We start from the raw sequence: 19354 nt of genomic DNA, 5'->3' as shown, positions 1-19354 counted from the left end.
TCCCCAAAAAATAGCCCCTGACATAATTCTGCCCTATTTTTGCAATTATACTGTCTGAAGAGATGTATTACACCAGGAAATCGTAGTACTTGATGAAAATTAGCAACCACTTCAAGTTAAGTATTATCCCTCCAAGAAATAAATCGTACAGAGTAGGGCAAATGTCACAAATGTCTTTTTTTTTTTTTCAACAAGCGTGCCCAAGGGTTTCTCTCTGGAACATTGCCACTAAATCATTGGCTTTGTTAAACAGCTCACAGCAGGTAGAGAGATAACAATAAAGAGAGAAAGCTTATATCAAAATTAATTGAATGAACTTGAGTGTGCTCGTTGTTCTAACATTTAAAAATGTAACATTAGTTTAATTTGACTTTTTTTTAAAGTAGAGCCTACTGTGCTCTTGTTTTTCTTGATTAATGTTGTAACGTGGAAGGAGGGAACACTTGCCTTCCTCCTTCCAGCTCATGCCCTGTATTAGAGACAATAGAGCCCGAGAATTCTATGCAGTTTACTTATTCCTAGGATTGCGCTCTTTGGTACGGATATTGAGGAGGTTATTCTTGAATATGCTAGACCATTTCACCAAGTTTGGTCCCCGTAGCCTAAAATGGAACAAAAAGCCTCTCTGGTATGGTAGACACTGGCCTCTCTCGAGCTTGTGTCTCAATTTTGTCATTGAGAACAGTCATTGGTAGCATTTCTCAATATCAAACAATTATTCTGTTGATGGTAAACGCTATGTTAGGGTATTTCACTCCTCAATGGTTACCCTTGATTTTCATCCTCATCAAGGGATTTCTGCCCCTTGAGGCATTCACTCAGCAGTTTCCCACTGGGGCCATCACCCTCGTGAATTCTAGAATCTTTCTTGTTTCATTCAGGATTGTGGTTCTGATGTCTATGAGTTCTTAGCCAACCTCTTTCTCGTTACTATACAGTTTCATGACAAAGGATTATGAAGTTTCAAGGTTGTGGACAAGAACCCATGAAACCTTCCATGCACTGGGGTAAAAACCATGGTCAAGCCTGGTACCATTAAATTTCCCCAATTTGAGTACACTCATATAGTTTGAACATCAACATGCATGACATCATGTGAGACTATTTGAGGCTTCAAATACTGAATCTCACAAGAACTCTTTAGATGTCATTTTACCAAGCATTTTCATTGGCTTTTCATTGCCTTTTCAATGACACTTATTCAAAAGGAAAAGCCAGCCTTAATACTACCATGATTTGAGGAGAACAGGAAAATACGTGACGTGACCTACATTCCAAGCAGTAGCTGACTACAGCATGTCACAATAGAGTGTCCAGCCATGCAAGTCAGAGATGATGTGATAGTAAGCCAGGAGGTGACCGAACAGATGGCAGAGCAGAAGGAGCAGCAGGTGAAGATGGTCAGGCCGAAGAGTCGGTGAAGGCCACGCAGCAGGGTCGAATGGTAACGTTACCAATTGGTCAGCTTCTCTATTATTATTGTCAAAGAATGTTACTATTGTTCCATTTCAGAGTGAATATCTCCGTTTTATGTATGAATTAATGTTCAGAGTTTGTAACATGAACATGTATAAGGCTTCCACCGCAAAGAGTGTTTTATTGATTCAAAGTATGGTTCTGTTTAGAAGTTGTTGTTTTTTTTTTTTTTTACACTTCTGATCATGAAGTATGTCAAAATTATCCTTGAAACAATGCCTGTAGAGTTAATAAAGATTTCCTGATAGCGACAATTGGACTCTCTAAGACTACCGTAATGTTTCATCAATAGTGTAGGCCCTGAAGCTCAGTGGTTAGCACATTGGTTTGGTAAACCAGGGGTTGTGGGTTCATATACCACTGGGGCCTCCACTACCAGAGAAGGGGTGCGTCAGGAAGGGCATCCAGTGTAAAAATTGTGCCAAAACAAATATATGCGTTCATCTGAGATGGCACGCTGTGGTGACTTTGAAAGGGACAAGCCGAAAGAGGCTTACTTTCTTTTAGTATAAAGTGCAGTTTTTTCACCTAAAAACTGTGAAAAGTCAACAGTATGAAGAGTTCAGATGCAAACGCAGACATATTCATTTTTGTTGTTTCTGAAGATTCTATAATTTATAGTATATAATATACAGTATAAATCAAAGAATTTACAGAAACAACAAAAATGGATACATCTGCTTTTGCATCTGAAGCCTTCATTCATATAAAGGTATATATATATATATATATATATATATATATATATATACAGTACAGTGAATGAGAAGAGACACAATAGTTGTGCTGAGTTATTGTTTTTTTTTCTGTTAACAGAATTCTTCCCTCATTGTGAAACAACAACAAAATAAATGTGTCTGCTCCATTTTTGTATATGTAACACTTACCACATGTAAGCTGCTGTCCACGCAGATTGCGGAACTCTAGTCCATGGAGGTGAGTGGGATATATGCACACCGTCTCATTGCCAATCCTCACTGAATTGCTCTGAGCCCACTGAAGAAGCCACTTCAGCTGACAGTCACAGAATAATGTTTCTGTACTGAAGTGTCTGGTCAGAAATGCAACATATAGTTACAGTGTGTTTGTCTGAAATTTTTCCAAAAAGTAGAGTCCAGAGCAATAAATTATAAACACTTTAAATGGCAGCATCAAAAAAGCCTCTTGGCAAATCAGTAGTGCACGCCGTTTTGTCTGACTTTCTTCAACATTTGACAACAATGAATTATAGTGCTGTGAAAAAATATTTGCCCCTTTTTTTTTTGCATTTCTATTACTTACAAAGGTTTCAAATTATCAAACCCATTTTAATATCACTCTGAGACAACCCAAGGAAAAACAATATGCAGTTTTCAAATGACAATTCAACTTATTAATGTACAAAAAAATACAAACCTTTCTGACCCTCTGTGAAAATGTCATGTGATCCTGAACCTAATGGGGTGTGCCACCCCAGGCAGCAATAACTGAAATCAAGCATGATTGGTGTTGAGTCTTTCACATCACTCTGGAGGAATTTTGTCCCACTCTTTGCAGAAATGTTTCAACTACACCACATTGGATGGTTTTCTAGCATGAACTGCCCATTGAGCCACTCAGAGGTGGACTTGCTGGTGCGTTTCACATCGTTGTCCTGCTGCATGGTCCAAGAGCGCCTGAGTTGGAGGGTACAAACTGATGGCTGGATGTTCTCCTTCAGGATTTTCTGGTACACAGCAAAATTCATTGTTCCATCAGTCATAGCAAGTTATTTTGGTCCTGAGGTAGCAAAGCAGCCCCAGACCATCACACTGCCACCACCATGCTTCACTGTTGGAATAATGAGCTTTTTGTCAAATGCTGTGCCATTTTGACGCCAGATGTAATAGGTCGCACACCTTCCAAAATGTTCATTTTCTGACTTGTCAGTCCACAGAATGTTTCACCAAAAATCTTGAGGATGATAAAGATATTTGTCAAATGTGAGACAAATCTTTGTATTCTTTGCTGAGAGCAGTGGTTTTGCCTGGGAACTCTCCTATGGATACCATTTTTCACCAGTGTCAGAGTCATGAACACTGACCTTAACTGAGGCCAGCAAGGTCTGAAGGTCTTTGGATGTTGCTCCAGGTTGTTTTGTGACCTCCTCGATGAGTCGTCGTCAGACTCTTGGAGTAATTTTAGTTGGTTGTCCACTCCTGGGAAGGTTTGCCATTGTTCCCAGTTTTCTCCATTTGTTGATAACAACAGTGGTTTGCTGGATCCCCAAAGCCTTGAAATCGCTTTGTAACCTTTTCCAGACTGACTTTATTCTCATTACCTCTAGAATTTCTTTGAATCTTGTAATGATGCATTGGTTCTTGAGATCTTGTACCCTACTTCACGTTCTCTGACAGATTCTATTTTAGTGATTTCTTACTTCAACATATGGTGACAATCAGGTTTGGGTGTGCTTAATGAAATTGTGCTCACCTTTCCTGGTTTTGTGGTTAGTCACAGTAACTTTGTGATTTGACAAGGGGAGGGGAGCAATTACCTTTTCACAGAGGGTCAGAAAGATTTGGATTTTTGTGTGTCTTAATAAGTTGAATTGTCATTTGAAAGCTGCATTTAGTATTTCCTTGGGTTGTTTGTGAGTGATATTAAAATTGGTTTGATGATTTTAAACCTTTGTGTGTGATAGCTATGGGAAAAAAACTGAAATCAGGAAGGGGGTGAATACTCTTTCGCAGCACTGAACACAATCATTTGATTTATTCATCTATGATTGTGCCTATCCTTAATAAAATTATGTGAATATCTGTTCTTAAGTGATTTTTTCTGATTCCTCCTACAAGAATATCAGAGTTCGTGTCAACAAATGCGAATATGATGTGTTTCCTTACAATACTCTGAGCGCCACAAGGTGTGTGAAGAGTCCCACTGTCAAAGTGGAGAAGATATTCCCAGATAAATTTCTGCAAACAGAAAAACACACTCATCAATCACTTACTGCAGACAGAATAGTAATGTGAGTTGCAATACCAATTCCTCCATCTTTTTCAATTTATATGGAGTCGGGTTGCAAGAGAGGCAGGCTAAGCAGATAAGCCCTCACTCCTGCCCTCCTCCCAAGTCACTTCATTGAGTTTTTCAGGGTGGATTGACAGAGTGACAACCTAAGGTGTTCTCTAGCCAGCCTAGATCATTGTGTCTTCCTCAGAGCTTTCTCATTGTGGGGCATGCTTCGAGCGCCTCCTCCTCGACTGGCTTCTTTTTTGAGAAGGAACAGTGGGTCTACTCTTCCCAGGTGACTGAGCTTCTCTAAGGGAGAGAGAGCCCAAACACCCTGCAGATGAAACGCATTTTGCCCACAGGCATCAGTGGACTTATTCTCTTGGTCGCTTATTTTTAGCTGATTCTCATCCCAAATGCTCCACACTCAGCTGCAAAGCATTCAAGTAAGGGTGAAAGATCACAGGTTGATGAAGCCAACAGAGCCACATCATTTGTAAATCACACACACGGCAAACCAATATCACCTAAAAATTTTAAGCATTAAGTTTATGAATAGACTCAGTAACCAAGAACAGAGTGCAACACTCACTGGAAATAAAACCCATTTACTGTTAGCAATGCGGACCAAACTGTGATACTGGTAATACAGGGACTGAACAGCCCATATCAGGGATACGTTACCCTGTTTTCCCAGTGTTAAATGCCAAAATAGCTTAACAGGGCTGTTTCTTGAACTTGACTGAATTCTCGGATTACTGCTACCTTACCACTTGAGGAGTAGTAATAGTTCAAGAAGAGTACTTAATAGTACTTAAATAAATAATAGTGATGAGACCGCTACTATTATATTATCAAAAGAAACACATAACTTACAATTTTAAAAGATTGCCAAGATCCAGAAACATTTCAGGGTGGAGGCAACCAATCCTGTTGTTGGACAGGTCTCTGTAATGACAAAAATGGTCATGGTAAAACACAATGTTAAAATATTGTGTCTAGAGAGATTAACTGACCTTGTATAGTTCAATGTACTTTATACTATAACAATGAGGTAGCTTTATTGCAAAGCACTATAGAAGATTTAAAGGTACTTTGGGTATTATTGGCTGCTATTTTGCATTTGGAACTCTTCCCTTTCATCAATGTACTTCATCTTATTTTTGAAAAATTCATGTGGACAAATAAATTGTTCATAAAGTCCCGTTTCTCCTAATTTGCCATTCGATGAGACACGTTTGAAAGTTCTCTTTCCATTTACAAAAGATCCTGATGCTGCTTTGACAGAAAGTGACTCCAAATGTGAGTTCTCGCTATAATCACAATATTGGAATATAATCAGAATCAGAATCAGCTTCAATGGCCAAGTGTGTAAAAACACACGAGGAATTTTTCTTCGGCAGTCGGTGCTGCCCTGGTACAACATTCAGAACAAAGAACAACATAGCAACAGGAACAAAGAACAAAAGACATTTCTGTTTATTTGTGTGTGTGTATATATATATATATATATATATATATATATATATATATATATATATTACTAATACTGATTGGACCAGCAGGATGTGAGTGAGGTGAGTGTCCTAACATGGCACAAGGCAGAAAAATAGTAGGTTTGCTGATCAAGAATTTAATTACTTAATTTCCAGAGGGAAAAAAACTGTTCGAATGCCCGCTACTTTTGACTTTCATTGATCTGTAGCGCTTTCCCGACGGAAGGAGCTGGAAGAGCTGGTGGCCAGGATGTGGAGGGTCCAAAAGGATCCTGCCTGCTCTGGAGCTCGTTCAAATTGGGTGTAAGTCCTTGATAGTGGGTAGCGTGGTGCTGACAATCCGTTTAGCGGTTTTGATTGTCCATTGCAGTCTGAGTTTGTCCTTTTCTATGGCGGCCCCAAACCAGACTCTGATGGACGTGCACAGTACTGATTGGATGACTACTGTGTAGAACTGTCTCAGCAGCTCTTGTGATAGGCTTTACTTCCTCAGAAACCGCAAGAAGTACATCCTTTGCTGGGCTTTTTTTGAGAATGGATTTGATGTTCGTCCCCGACTTCAGGTCCTCTGAGACTATAATTCCCAAGAACTTAAAGGTCTCGACGATTGACACAAGGCAGTTGGACAGCGTCAGGGGCAGGTGTGGCGAAGGATGCCTCCTGAAGTCTATAATCATCTCTACAGTCTTTAGAATGTTCAATGCCAGGTTGTGTTGACCACACCAAAGCTCCAGTCTTGCCACTTTCTGTCGATACGCAGACTCGTGGCCGTCTTTGATGAGACCGATGACCGTGGTGTCATCTGCGAACATTAGTAGTTTGACTGTCGGATGCCGCGAGGTGCAGTCGTTCGTGTAGCGTGAGAGGAGCAGAGGGGAGACGACACAACAGTGCTGATAACGAAACTAAAAGTGCCTCGATTTTGTTGTTGTGGTATAAAACAATGATCTTAAAATTTCATTTTTTATTTTTGATTACGTCGTGTGAAGCAGCTTTGTCAAACTGCACTTCCTACACTTATGCACCTTTTTTTTTTTGTTGACAGGACAAGACCAACAAAATTCTGATGAATTGGTACAGATTTGAACTTAACCAACCAATCAAAATAATGCTTATTGATATCTGTTTCAGTATCATCACGGATCAGACCCACTTCTGATACTTCAGGGCCGATGGTACCGCGGAGTCTGCAGCCAATGTGGGAAACAGATAGGGAGGATAGCCGTGCACAACGTGAAGTGGAGCCATCCCTGTTGAGGCGGAGGGTAGGGAGTTGTGGGCGTACTCAACCCATTTGAGATGCTGGCTCCACGTGCTCTGGTCTCTAGATTCTAAGCATCGAAGTCCGGTCTCTAATTCCTGATTTACCCTCTCTGTTTGGCCGTTAGACTCCGGATGATGGCCCGAAGTTAGACTGGCTGAAGCACTGATGAGGGTGCAGAATTCCTTCCAGAAGCAGGCGCTGAATTGTGGACCTCTGTCCGAGACGACGTCCCGGGTGAACCCGTGGTAGCGGACGACCTCGTCCAACACCAGCTGGGCTGTCTGCTTGGCTGACGGGATCTTCGGAAGTGGCACGATGTGAACCATCTTGGAGAATCGGTCCACCACAGACAGCACAACTGTATTACCCTGAGAGGGCGGCAGGCCGGTGACGAAGTCCAACGCGATGTGTGACCACGGGTGGAAAGGGATGGACAGAAGCCGCAACTCACCCACTGGTCGCAAACGGGATGTCTTATTAACCGCACACACCAGGCAGGCATAGACAAATTCCTTCACGTCTTTGCTTAGTTTGGGCCACCAGAATCTCTGTTGGACCACTGAACGCGTTTTTGCCATTCCCGGGTGGCAGACCGTTTTGTTGGTATGGGCCCACATGAGGACGTCTCCCCGCAGAGATGGTACGACTAAAAGCCAGTCCAACGGACAATCCGGGGGTGGCGGCGTCTCTCCCAGGGCCTCCTTCACCCGCGTCTCGACCGCCCAGCTGAAGCCAGACACGAAGGACGCCTCTGGCAGGATAGGAGCGGCCTCTGATTCCGTGCGCTCCACTTCGTGGATCCGTGAGAGTGCGTCCGGCTTGCCGTTCTTGGAGCCTAGGCGGAAAGACAGAGTAAATTTGAAGTGGGTGAAGAACAGGGCCCACCTGGCCTGGCGGGCATTCAACCGCTTCGCGGTCTTCAGGTACTCTAGGTTCTTGTGGTCAGTGAAGACCACGAACGGCACTCCTCCAATGCAGTCTTGACCACCAGCAGTTCTCGATCTCCTACGTCGTAGTTCCTCTCTGCCGGGGTCAGCTTCCTAGACAGGAACGCGCACGGGTGGATCCTTCCATCCTTGGGACTCCTCTCAGACAAGATGGCTCCGATTCCCAAATTAGATGCGTCAACCTCCACCATAAACTGGTGATCTGGGTCCGGAACAATGAGGATGGGCGCAGCGGTGAAACTCCCGGCAGGTCGTGGACCACCCGAAGGTGGTGAGGTGAGCGCATGCAAAGGAGTGGCCACGGAGCTGAAGTTCGTTATGAACTTCCTGTAGAAGTTAGCGAATCCTAAGAACCTCTGTAAGTCCTTCCTGCTGGTGGGGGCAGGTCACCGCAGCACCGCTTAATTTTATTAGGTCCTTTATTCGGTCCATACGTATCTCCCCCTCTCCCAGGACAAAACCCAGGAAGGACACGGATGCTCGGTGGAACTCACACTTGTCCATATTTACGAACAGCCGGTGCTCCAACAGACGCTAGAGCACCTCTCTGACCTGTTGGATGTGAGAGGTCAGGTCTGCTGAAAAGACAAGAATGTCATCAAGGTATACAAATACAGTTTTATTCAGGAACTCCCGAAGCACGTCATTAATGAAGTTTTGGAAGACGGCCGAGGCATGGGTCAGGCCGAAGGACATCACGAGATACTCGTAATGCCCCGTAGGAGTGTTGAAAGCTGTCTTCCATTTGTCGCCCTCCCGGATCTGCACCAGATGATACGCGCTGCGCAAGTCCAGTTTGATGAAGATCCGGGCTCCTTGGAGGAGTTCAAAAGCCGTAGCGATTAAGGGCAAGGGGTACCTGTTCTTGACCGTGATGTCATTCAATCCTCGGTAGTCGATGCAGGGTCGCAAAGTGGAATCCTTCTTTTTAATGAAAAAAAAAAAACCTGCACCGGCTGGTGAGGACGACGGGCGAATGAGTCCAGTTGCCAGGGAGTTCTCGACATACTCCCTCATTTTCTGGTGCTCCGGTCCTGTCAAAGAAAACAGTTTCTCTCTGGGAGGTGAGGTACCAGGGAGGAGTCCGATAGCACAGTCATAAGGCCAATGCGGCGGCAGAGAGATTTTGCCTTGGACTCAGAAAAAAGCTCCTTTAAATCATGGTAACAAGAGGGCACTGTGGCTAATTCGGAGGTGGTACTCAGTTCAGCAACTTGAATCCCTCCGTCCTCAGCAGCGAGACACTGTTTGTGACAGTCCTCCTCCCATGCCATTATCCGACCTGTGACCCAGTCAATGTGGGAGTTGTGTCTCTTGAGCCACGGGCTCCCCAGGATTATATCACTGCTGCTAGAGTTAAAAACGTTAGCGTCTGAACCGGAGTCAATGAACGCGGTCACTAAGCACGAGTGAGAGTCCGTTCCTACGGTGAGGTCCAAAAGCAATCGCCCTGACTCAGTGACAGTATACCGCACACTCACCGGCGTAGAGATCTTAAGGTCGGAGCGCTTCAGCCGAACCAGGCAGCGGGCAATTAGGTGTCCAAGATGACCGCAGTAGAAACAACGCCCATCTCGTCGCCGGCGCAAGCGCTCCTCCGCTGATCTGCCGAGCTCCTCCACTTGCATGGGTTCCGACCTAGAAAGCAGCGTGGGCAGCCGGGAAGCGACCGGGCTGAGCCTCCCCGTCTCCTCCTCCGTCATGCCGTCAATATGCCCCTGCACGGCCAAGCGCTGATCCACCTTGAGGGCCAGTGCGATGAGGGCAACCAGCGAAGGCGGAAGATCCACAGCAATGAGGTGACCACGGATCTGTGGGGAAAGTCCCTGGTAGGAGGCGTCATGGAGAGCCTCCTCGTTCCACCGGCTCTCAGCGGCCCTGATCTGGAATTTGACAGCGTAGTCTGACATGTGGCGACGGCCGTGGCAAATTGTCATGAGAGAGACCGTCGCCTTGCGTTCCGGAGCCACGTACTGGAATACTTGGGTGAGCGCGCAGACAAACGTCGTCCATGAATGGCAGATCTCCGAGTTGCGACTCCACTCTGCAGTGGCCCATGCCTCCGCCCTCCCAGTCATGTGGGAAATGACGAAGGTGATCCGGGAGCGGTCCGTGGGGAAAGCGCAATTCGAAATGGAGGTCGCACTGCGAAAGGAAGGGCTTGACGTTGCCTGAGTCGCCTGAGAAACGTTCCGGTTGGGCGGAGTTATTCCGGCACGGGAGGGCTCTGTAACAGGCGAAACGGGTGGACTCGAAGCGACAGGCGGATTGACCATCATCGGCGTAGCAGCCGTGCTAGCTTGGGATGCTAGCCACGGCTTCAGCCAGCACAGATCTCATGGAGACGTTGATTCGTAACCTGGAGAGCAGCCTCCTGCTCGACCAGGCGTCTTGCCCTGGACTTGAAGCAAACGGCGGATGGCCTCAGAGTCGGCTGGGTCCATGTTTTGGCCAGATCGTTCTGTCACGACCGGGGCTCGAGGGCGGACCCAAATGCACTACTCCAGAGGCAAGCAGGTAGAGTACAGATAGCCTTTATTCGGTCCGTGGTCAATGATCAGCGAGTCACTCAGGAAAAGCAGCAGTATCAGAAGTGGCAGGCTTACTAGGATGGTCAGGGAACAGGCGAGGGTCGGTACACGGTAGGTCAGGTATACGGGAGTGCGGGAACGAGGCATGGGAATCAACGATCTGGCGGAGGACTAGTTATCCCCCGTGTCCTATAAGTACTGGGTGTAATCAGCCGAAACTGGGTGCAGGTGTGTGTCGACTAATTGGCTGACCACACCCAGCCTGGGAGGATGCCAGGAACATGACAGCTCCACTGTGCCGCTGTTTTAATTGTACTTTTTCAAATGTTTGTTATTGTGTATTTGAATGTTTTTAGCCATGTAAAGAGCCTTGTATATTAGCAACTCATTTACTTACAAACCTTGTTTAACCTTTTCCTCATTGCATAAATCATAACTATTGCCAGTATACAGACACTCAAAAGTGAAAATACAGAGGGGTTTGCACGTGAACGGATCTGTGCCCTCATGCTCTGTAATTAAAGAGGAGCTTTGTTGGAGCAGCTGTGGGAAAATAAGCAGAGTATTCACATAATCACCAGTTAGGGAACACTTAAATTAACATTTTGGTTCTCCTTAAGTTTGGAAACGCACATGCGCGCACACAAACACACACCAAACTCAGCATAGCTAACTCACAGCCTGTGTCCTTGGCCACCCGAGACTCCACAAAACTAAATGCAATGTTGTCACTCACTTTAAAGGCTAAATGTAGAGCAAAGGTTCATGAAAATACTTGAACAAGGGAGCTCAAAACAATCAAATGATATTTTAATATTATAACAATAATATTTAATTTTCTTTTTTGTGTACGGGCACATTCCGATAGTTCACAGTATATATAGCTGAGTATATACTAAAAAATAATAACTTCAGTGTTTTCCCAATTATGAATGGCAGTAATTAAAAAATTATGGTGTGGCAAATTAAATCTGCTTATATTTTTTGCACCTTTGCCCAAGACTGTACCACACATTGTGTGGTCACAATGAAAAGAAAAATATACAATGGCAGGTTAAAACTTGACAAAAACCGACAAATAGAACATTAAAAATGAAATATAGTGTTTCCTCATAACAACATGGTTCACTTTACGCGGCCTCGCTATTACACAGATTTGTGTGTGTGTGCGTGTGTGTGTGTGTCGGGGGGTAAATTTTAATTTAATTTTTACAGTATAGCAGGATTATTTTTTTTACAGAGTATGAATGCACATTGTGTTCTGTACCCTGATTGGCTAAGGGAAACCCTGCATTGTGTTCTGCGTCCTGATTGGCTAAGGACTCTGGACCACTGTCAACTGCCTGAAGTAAGAGGACCACCAGCCGCAGCCACCTTGCAGTGTTTTGGCACAACTACACAATGTAGTTGTGGCTTTATAGTAAGCTGCAATGCATCGTGCCATATTTGTGTCCGAGTACAGGCGATCTCGGTGGCGTACCATTACAGCAGTGCCCCCAGAACTCCGCTCCCAGATGAACACACCCGACCTCAGTGCAGTTCATAGAAGTTCATTGGCTGTCACGAACATGGGACATAGGGTTGGACCCAAATGCAAGTGACATGGTTTTTTCAGGGTAATGTTGACACGACCCATCGGAACAGAGGTAGGACCCAAATGCAGGATTACATGTAAGATACAAGGTAGTTCAGGGAAAAATGTTTATTATTAAATGGTCAGGGATCGGGCAGGGAGTCAGGTGCAGCAGCGGTAGTTGGGACGTCGGACGAAGAGAGCAGGTGAGCGGCCAGGCAGGAGTCGGTACACGGGAGAACAATCAAGGAAGGCAGAAGTGTCAAAGGAGTCAGGTTTACGGGGTCGGTCGGAGAACAGGCAGAGGTCGGTACACACGGGTTGACGATCAGGGATACGGGAGTACTCGAACGGGGCATGAAGCTCAACGATCTGCCGGAGCACCAGTCGTCATCGGGGTCCTTTATATACACGGGATAATCAGCCCGCATGAGGCGCAGCTGTGTGCCTCCCAATTAGCGCGAGCGCAAGGGCACCCGCACAGCCCGGGCTGGAGCGGCAGGATCATGACAAATGTGTGTGTGACAATGTAAGCTTCTTCCGCTTACAGATCCATCCATCCATTATTTGAGCTGCTCATCCTCACAAGGGTCATAGGATTGCTGCAGCGTTTCCCAGCTGGCATCGGGTAGGAGGAGGGGCTCAAAATCAAGGATCGGGGATAATTTTGAATCTCCAATTAATTCATGTTTTTGGGATGTGGGAGGAAACCGGAGTGTCCGGAGAAAACCCACACACGCACAGGGAGAACAGCCAAACTCCACACAGGCGGGGCTGGGATTCTAACCTTCCTCCACAGAACTGCATGTTTGCATGTTCTCCCTCTGCCTGTGTGGATTTTCTATAGGTATTCACTCGATCTTTCTTTTGGACCCTTCACATCCAGGCCACCAGCTCTTCCAGCTCCTTCCATCTGATCATTGTAAATCAAAACTAGCAGGCATTCAAACAGTTTTATCCCACTTGCAATTAAGTTATTAAACTCTTGATCAGCAAACTTAGTATTTTCTGCCTTGCAGCATTGTGGGACACACTCCTACTGGTTCAATCAGTATTAGTATTAGTAATACATACTGTTGACTATTGCACGGTTCGTCGTTTTAAACTGCACCCTTTGCACAATAGACCTTTCTGACCTGTCAATCACTCGTACAATAATAGCCAATCAGATAGCCACATTGTCTTAACCACTGGCTTGACGCGACCCTGCCGCTATGTTGTCCCACAAGCACTACTGGTCGTCAGTAGCATGCGCTTGGAAAAGTTAATGTTATGAAGAAAATGGTCCTCAGATGCGCTTGGGGAACATGCAATTCTGATGAAAGATATCCTGCAAGGTGACAAGGGGCCCGGTTGATTCATTTTCCAAATCCTAAAACACAGTTGACGAAGTGTCTACGTTGGATTAAGACTTGCAGAAGACCGCACGTACAATGTGGACAATATCAACAAACACAAGGCTGTATGTTCGAAGGTAAGTGAGGAAGAAGTGTCTTCTCTGAGTTTGATTTCATTTTTATCAGTGCTTTATACATTGCAGGACAACAACTTTCACATTGTTAGTGTATCACTGACCTGCTGAATGAAGTGTGTAATGTTTTATGCCGAAGAGCCGGGTTAGGCATATGTAAAATGCGCGATGCGTCATGCAAGAGAAATATCTATTTTCCTATTTGTATCACATTAGACTTTTAAGACAGAGCACTGGGTTTGATTACAAGCCAAGTGAAACTTTTTCATCTGGTGACTACGGTACTAACTGAGTTAATCACCACTGTTTAAATTAAAAATTGCACCTAACTCAATATTTCCAAGTCAAAAGTACTCACCCTGCTTTACATGTGCCGTACGATTCCACTATTTTATCCTGTAGGATTTCAACATGAAGTTTGTGAGGCGTCAAACTTTTTTGCATTGATCGCCAACATTTTGCTGTAACTCTGACATTGCGTCCTGCTCCGTCCAAAATCTTAATTCCGTGTACATATCCTTGCGTGAAATATTTGAGACCTTTCTATAGAACACTCTTGGGGAAGTCTGACAGATTTGGCAAAAAAAGATACCGCAATATTATCTGGAATATGTGAGAGAGAATCGACTTCGAACTTGTTCTTTTCAGTTGCCATTTTGGATGTGAGCAATAAAGCTTGTTGGACATGGCAAATGTCGCTAAGGGGGCGGAGCTTAAGCTCGCCAGTCGGAAAGGTCCATTGTCATTGCACTGGTCTATGACAGTGAACCACGAATGGGTAAGTGGACACACTATAAGCAAAGACTCTGCATCTTTGCTCAACTTTGATGATTATAAGAACTCGTCCTCTATTAATCGAATGTCTCTTGTTGTTCATTCTTGTTTGTTTGTTCTTCTCCGTACTCAAGATGAATGTTGTACCAGGGCGGCACGGACTGCCCAGAAAAATTTCTTGTGTGTTGTTACACAATTGGCCATTTTAGATGATTCTTATTCTGATTTTGAATAGTCTTGGGTATTCACCGTACTAATGACACTACAATATAACGGAGGATGAAAATAAATGGTTTTAACTTCATGTCTGACTGACTACTACTAATATAGCAGTCCATTTAAATACAGGTAGACTACAAACAAATAACTCCATATTTACACTTTTGTGCTATAGCACAGTTTTTCTAAAGAGGAGAAAAAAAACAAATATATGCTTTTTAATTATTGCAATATACAGTTTATTGCAAGGTTAAAGAAAATCAGAATGTTGTTTTTTTCCCTAAAATCATACAGCAGTAATGGAAACCTTGAATTAGCAGGAAGAAGACAAACACCATGCTGGAACTATCCAAAAGTAGGAACAAAGTGTTACACAGTGATGAGACAATAAATGAACCTAAACCAAAATAATGGGAAGGTGTCATGGTCCTGCCGGTCCAGCCCTGGACATTAGGAGGCACACACCTGCGCCTCATCCTGGCTGATTAACCCCTGTATTTATAGGACCCAGGGGACGACTGGTCTTCGCCAGATCGTCCCAACTCGTGCTCTGTTCCTGCACTCCCGTATCTCTGATCGTAAACCCTTGTGTACCGACCTCCGCATGTTCTCCGACCGACCCCGTAAGCCTGACGACTTTGACACTCCTGCTATCTCTGATTGATCTCCCGTGTACCGACCCCTGCGTGCCCAGGGACCTGCTCTCTACGCCCGATGTCCTGTCTACCGCTGCTGCACTTGACTGTCTGCCTGATCCCCGACTTTGGAACGAATAAACACTTTTCCCAAACTTCCTCTGCGTCTCCAGAGTTCTGAATTTGCGTTCTCCTCCGTCTCGATGGCTCGTGATAGAAGGCTAAAGTTTGGGGGAATCGATAATTTTTTCAGGGTCTTTAACCCTAACCCTAACGTAAAGTACAGTACAACGGAGGTAATGTCATGGGCTGTGCTCACGTGGCTTCTGGCACAGACTCATTAATCTCCACTGGAGAACTGGAAAATCCACAGCAATGTTGTGACAATTCAAAGAACAAATGAAACCAGAAAGGAAATAACGAAAAAAAAAAAAAAACTCGGGTGCAACAAGTGCAATGTTTGACTGGTCAAGTTAATCTCCTCAGTTCAACCCAAAGAACATTTTCGGAGTAATAGGGTTCATGCAGTTGCTAGGGATTTGCAACAAAATACAAAATTTTTATGCACTTTAATCTTTCTTCATGTCTATCAGTGACAATACTTTTGCTCACCTCAAAATCATTTAATCGTCTTGGTCGAGTAAAGAGCACAATGGAACAACAGCTAAATTAAACTTATCTTATGAAATAAATTGTATTAAATATTTTCACTCTCACACAACTGCAGAACATTGGCCTCACAGTTCATGCAGTTCTATGGACTGGGGTTCATATCTCGGCCTCGCATGTGTACAGTTTGCATGTTCTTCCCGTGCCTGCGTGGGTTTTCTCTGGGCACTCCGATTTCCTCCCAAATCCCCCAAAAAACATGCAACATTAATTAGACACTCTAAATTGCCCTTAGGTGTGATTGTGATGTGTGACTTGTCTATCTACAAGTGTACTGCGATTGGCTGGCAACCAGTTCAGGATGTACCCTGCTCCTGCCTGATGACAGCTGGGATTGGCTCCAGCATTCCCGCGATTCTTGTGAGGATTAGCTGCTCAGAAAATGGATCGATGGATTTTCGGTCTCCACCGAAAATAAAGGGATTGACCTCACTATTTCAATACTTTTGAAGGGGAGTGTAATTATTTCTTTTAATTTTGACAGAGTAGTTAATACACTATAATGTATTCTTGTAATCTTATAAAGACAGATGAGTTCTTCAACACTGTCCTCTAAAGAAGACTGTTAGAAGCCTTCATAATACTTACAGTCTCCTTAAAGTCAGCAGACCACGGAAGGCCCAAGGCTCCACTGTGCTTATCAGATTATTCCTCAGACCCCTAGAGAGGACAAACAAAAAAAAAAAGTCAGAGAAAAGAGTTAAGAAGGTGATGCAGTGACTGTGAGCACATGCCTTCCATGCAAATGTGACTTGGTACAAATTTTCAGATTGATTTTTCTCATAGGTAAATGATTAAGATTCTTCCAGCAGCTTTCAACTCATTAAAGGACTTGCTTTGGGTTCAGAAACAAAGACAAGAAACAGCTACTTGTATAAAGATAAACATTTCTTAGTAGGCTATATCTTTAAGTAGTCTATACATAGAATGAATTAAACACAACACATACTCTCCAGTAAACTGTAATAGCTGGTTTAAATTTTATTCTGGCTTTCAATCTTTAAAAACTACATGCTTGCCAGACAGTCCTCACCATTTCCCATTTGCTCAACATCCTGACCACATCCAGCTGAGTGGGAATAACACACCAAGCAGTTTTTATCAAGGACTTTCTGTCGACCTCCACCACCCAAAAACAATATATATATATAATTTAAAAAAACTCCAGAATCACCAAATTCTCGCCTCTGGTTTTCTTAGCTGGCCAAAGGAAATTTCCTGAAATGCGTTCCTCGTTTTGTTTGACTATTTACCTTTGGTCTGGTTTCATGGGAATAAAAGTACATAGAAGTGAACAATGACAACTGTTGTTTTATCAGTAAAACACACACAAGATATATTGGAGTCAGTAAAATTTTTTAAAACAAAACAAAATTTTGTCATAAACAGTATATCATTTTTAACAGGATATTGTTGAAAATCAAAAAGTGAAATATCCAGGGATCTTGTTTGATGTGCATCCCACATCTGGGATGCACAAACATTTGCAGAGAGACATTAAGTATAATAAATCTGCGTCTTCGGACTAGACCGCTGAATGTGTCTAATTTGGTCACATATGCGCCTTAATTTCTGAATGGTGCAGGGTGCATACAAGTCCCCAGTAATTTGAGGAATAATAAAAAAAAAAAACATTTCCAGAAATTGAGAGCAGATCCAGGATGGGTTTCACCATTGTGGTCTCTAAACCAATAAGAGATAGAGAAGAGATTGGAGTGGACCACATTGGCCATATGAATGTCTGAGTGTATGTGTGTGCCTGTAAGTGTCTGTATGGGTAAGTGGGTGCTTTAAAAATGTGGGCGCCCTCATAAACGAGACCCAAGTTTTCTGATGGCGACCTGCAAGCTGCATTTAAGTTGAGAAACATTAATGGAATTACTTCCAAAGCTCCACATAAATGCAACGATGTGGGAACATTTTGGATTCTAGCCAGATGAATGTGTCTGTCTTGCTAACACCAACAAGCTGTGATGTCAAATTTGGATGAAATCACAACAAAGACAACAATACAACCATCCCACCCAATTTCTTCAAAAATATGGTGGGACAGTTTCCGTTTGCCGTGACCTTGCAATTATGCTACCCTTTGCCCAACAATGCAAATATAAATGTTAATATGGCATAAGTATTCCCAAGAAATATGTAACCATCCATCCATTTTCTTACGCGCTTATCCTCACGAGGGTCATGGACGTGCTGGAACTTATCCCAGCTGTCAACAGGCAGAAGGCAGGGTACACCCTGAATTGGGTGCCAGCCAATTGCAGGCCACATAGAGACAAACAGCCGCACTCACAATTATACATAGGGGTAATTTAGGGTATCCAATTAATTGTTGCATATTTTTGCAATGTGGGAGGAAACCGGAGTGCCAAATCCACGCACGTACGGAGAGAACATGCTAACTCCATTTTGACTATTTTTACGAGATCACATGATTTAATAAACAGAAAGTGACGTAACATGTGCGTAAATAAAGGCTTGGTTACAGATCAATTCCTACATAGTCACAGCGTTGATTTTTCGTATTTATCCTCATCTAATGAAGAAATAGCAGTATCAGTTGATCGGGAAGATGGAGCAATACGTCCATACAGATATGAACCTGTGGCGGTTCCAGCCAACAGGGTGGCCGGGGTCCAAGTGATACCAACAGGGTGGCCGGGGTCCAAGTGATAATGACCTGATCTTTGGCTTGACCTTTGTCCTGCTCAGCAAATTGATCAATACTTTTCAATTGTTATGAGGCACATCTTTGTGATGCGGAATTCTGGAATGTTTTAAGGAGTGCCTATATAAGGACGAGAAAGATCATCAATGGGGCTTATTCACACCACACCACTGCTTTGGGACAAAGTACACTGGTTAGAACAAACTACACGGACGCCTGCTGCCTTTCGTTCTTGAACATTTGGACATTTCTGGAACATTCACTAACTTGGAATACTCGCTGGAAAGAATATTAGCCTGTTTGAGAACATTCGTTCAACATTGGTGAGTATTCGCCATTTTGGCACGACGACTCTGTCTTTGAACTTCTATTTTGTGTTCATTATTTTATCGTGTTTGTATTGTAAGGTTGTGTGTGTGATTAAATACAATACAACTGCCTACTCACATTTTGCTGGTTTGAGCAAAGGTGACATTCGTCTAAATTCACACGTAACAAAGCACAAAATGCTCATTGCATAGCCTGGCCTGTTTGTTGTACGACTCAGGGCCACCACACTTCATTAGCCACTGGTTCCTTAAATCCTTCTTTTCCTTCCTGGGCAGAATATGCCTCTGAGCCTTCCTCTGATTATTTCTATCCGAATTATGGC

At 43.8% G+C, this 19354-nt stretch overlaps 1 protein-coding gene across 3 annotated transcripts in view; it reads right to left on the bottom strand.

Annotated features, from left to right (window-relative positions):
• The window catches only part of LOC133509803 (adhesion G protein-coupled receptor A1), a 244421-nt gene that overhangs the window by 179083 nt on the left and 45984 nt on the right, over window positions 1-19354 (bottom strand). For 2 of the 3 annotated variants that reach the window (XM_061837178.1, XM_061837179.1), the window contains exons 3-6: window positions 16617-16688; window positions 5326-5397; window positions 4341-4412; window positions 2364-2527 (exon numbers count right to left, since the gene is read on the bottom strand). In XM_061837178.1, coding sequence (XP_061693162.1) covers window positions 2364-2527; window positions 4341-4412; window positions 5326-5397; window positions 16617-16688 — 380 coding nt within the window. Of the gene's footprint in view, window positions 1-2363; window positions 2528-4340; window positions 4413-5325; window positions 5398-16616; window positions 16689-19149; window positions 19279-19354 lie in introns of those variants that run through there. The other variant, XM_061837180.1, reaches the window with a different exon arrangement.

The sequence above is a fragment of the Syngnathoides biaculeatus genome, chromosome 12, assembly GCF_019802595.1.
Source record: "Syngnathoides biaculeatus isolate LvHL_M chromosome 12, ASM1980259v1, whole genome shotgun sequence".
NCBI classification, from domain to species: Eukaryota; Metazoa; Chordata; class Actinopteri; order Syngnathiformes; family Syngnathidae; genus Syngnathoides; species Syngnathoides biaculeatus.
This window is presented reverse-complemented; position numbering and strand designations above follow the sequence as displayed.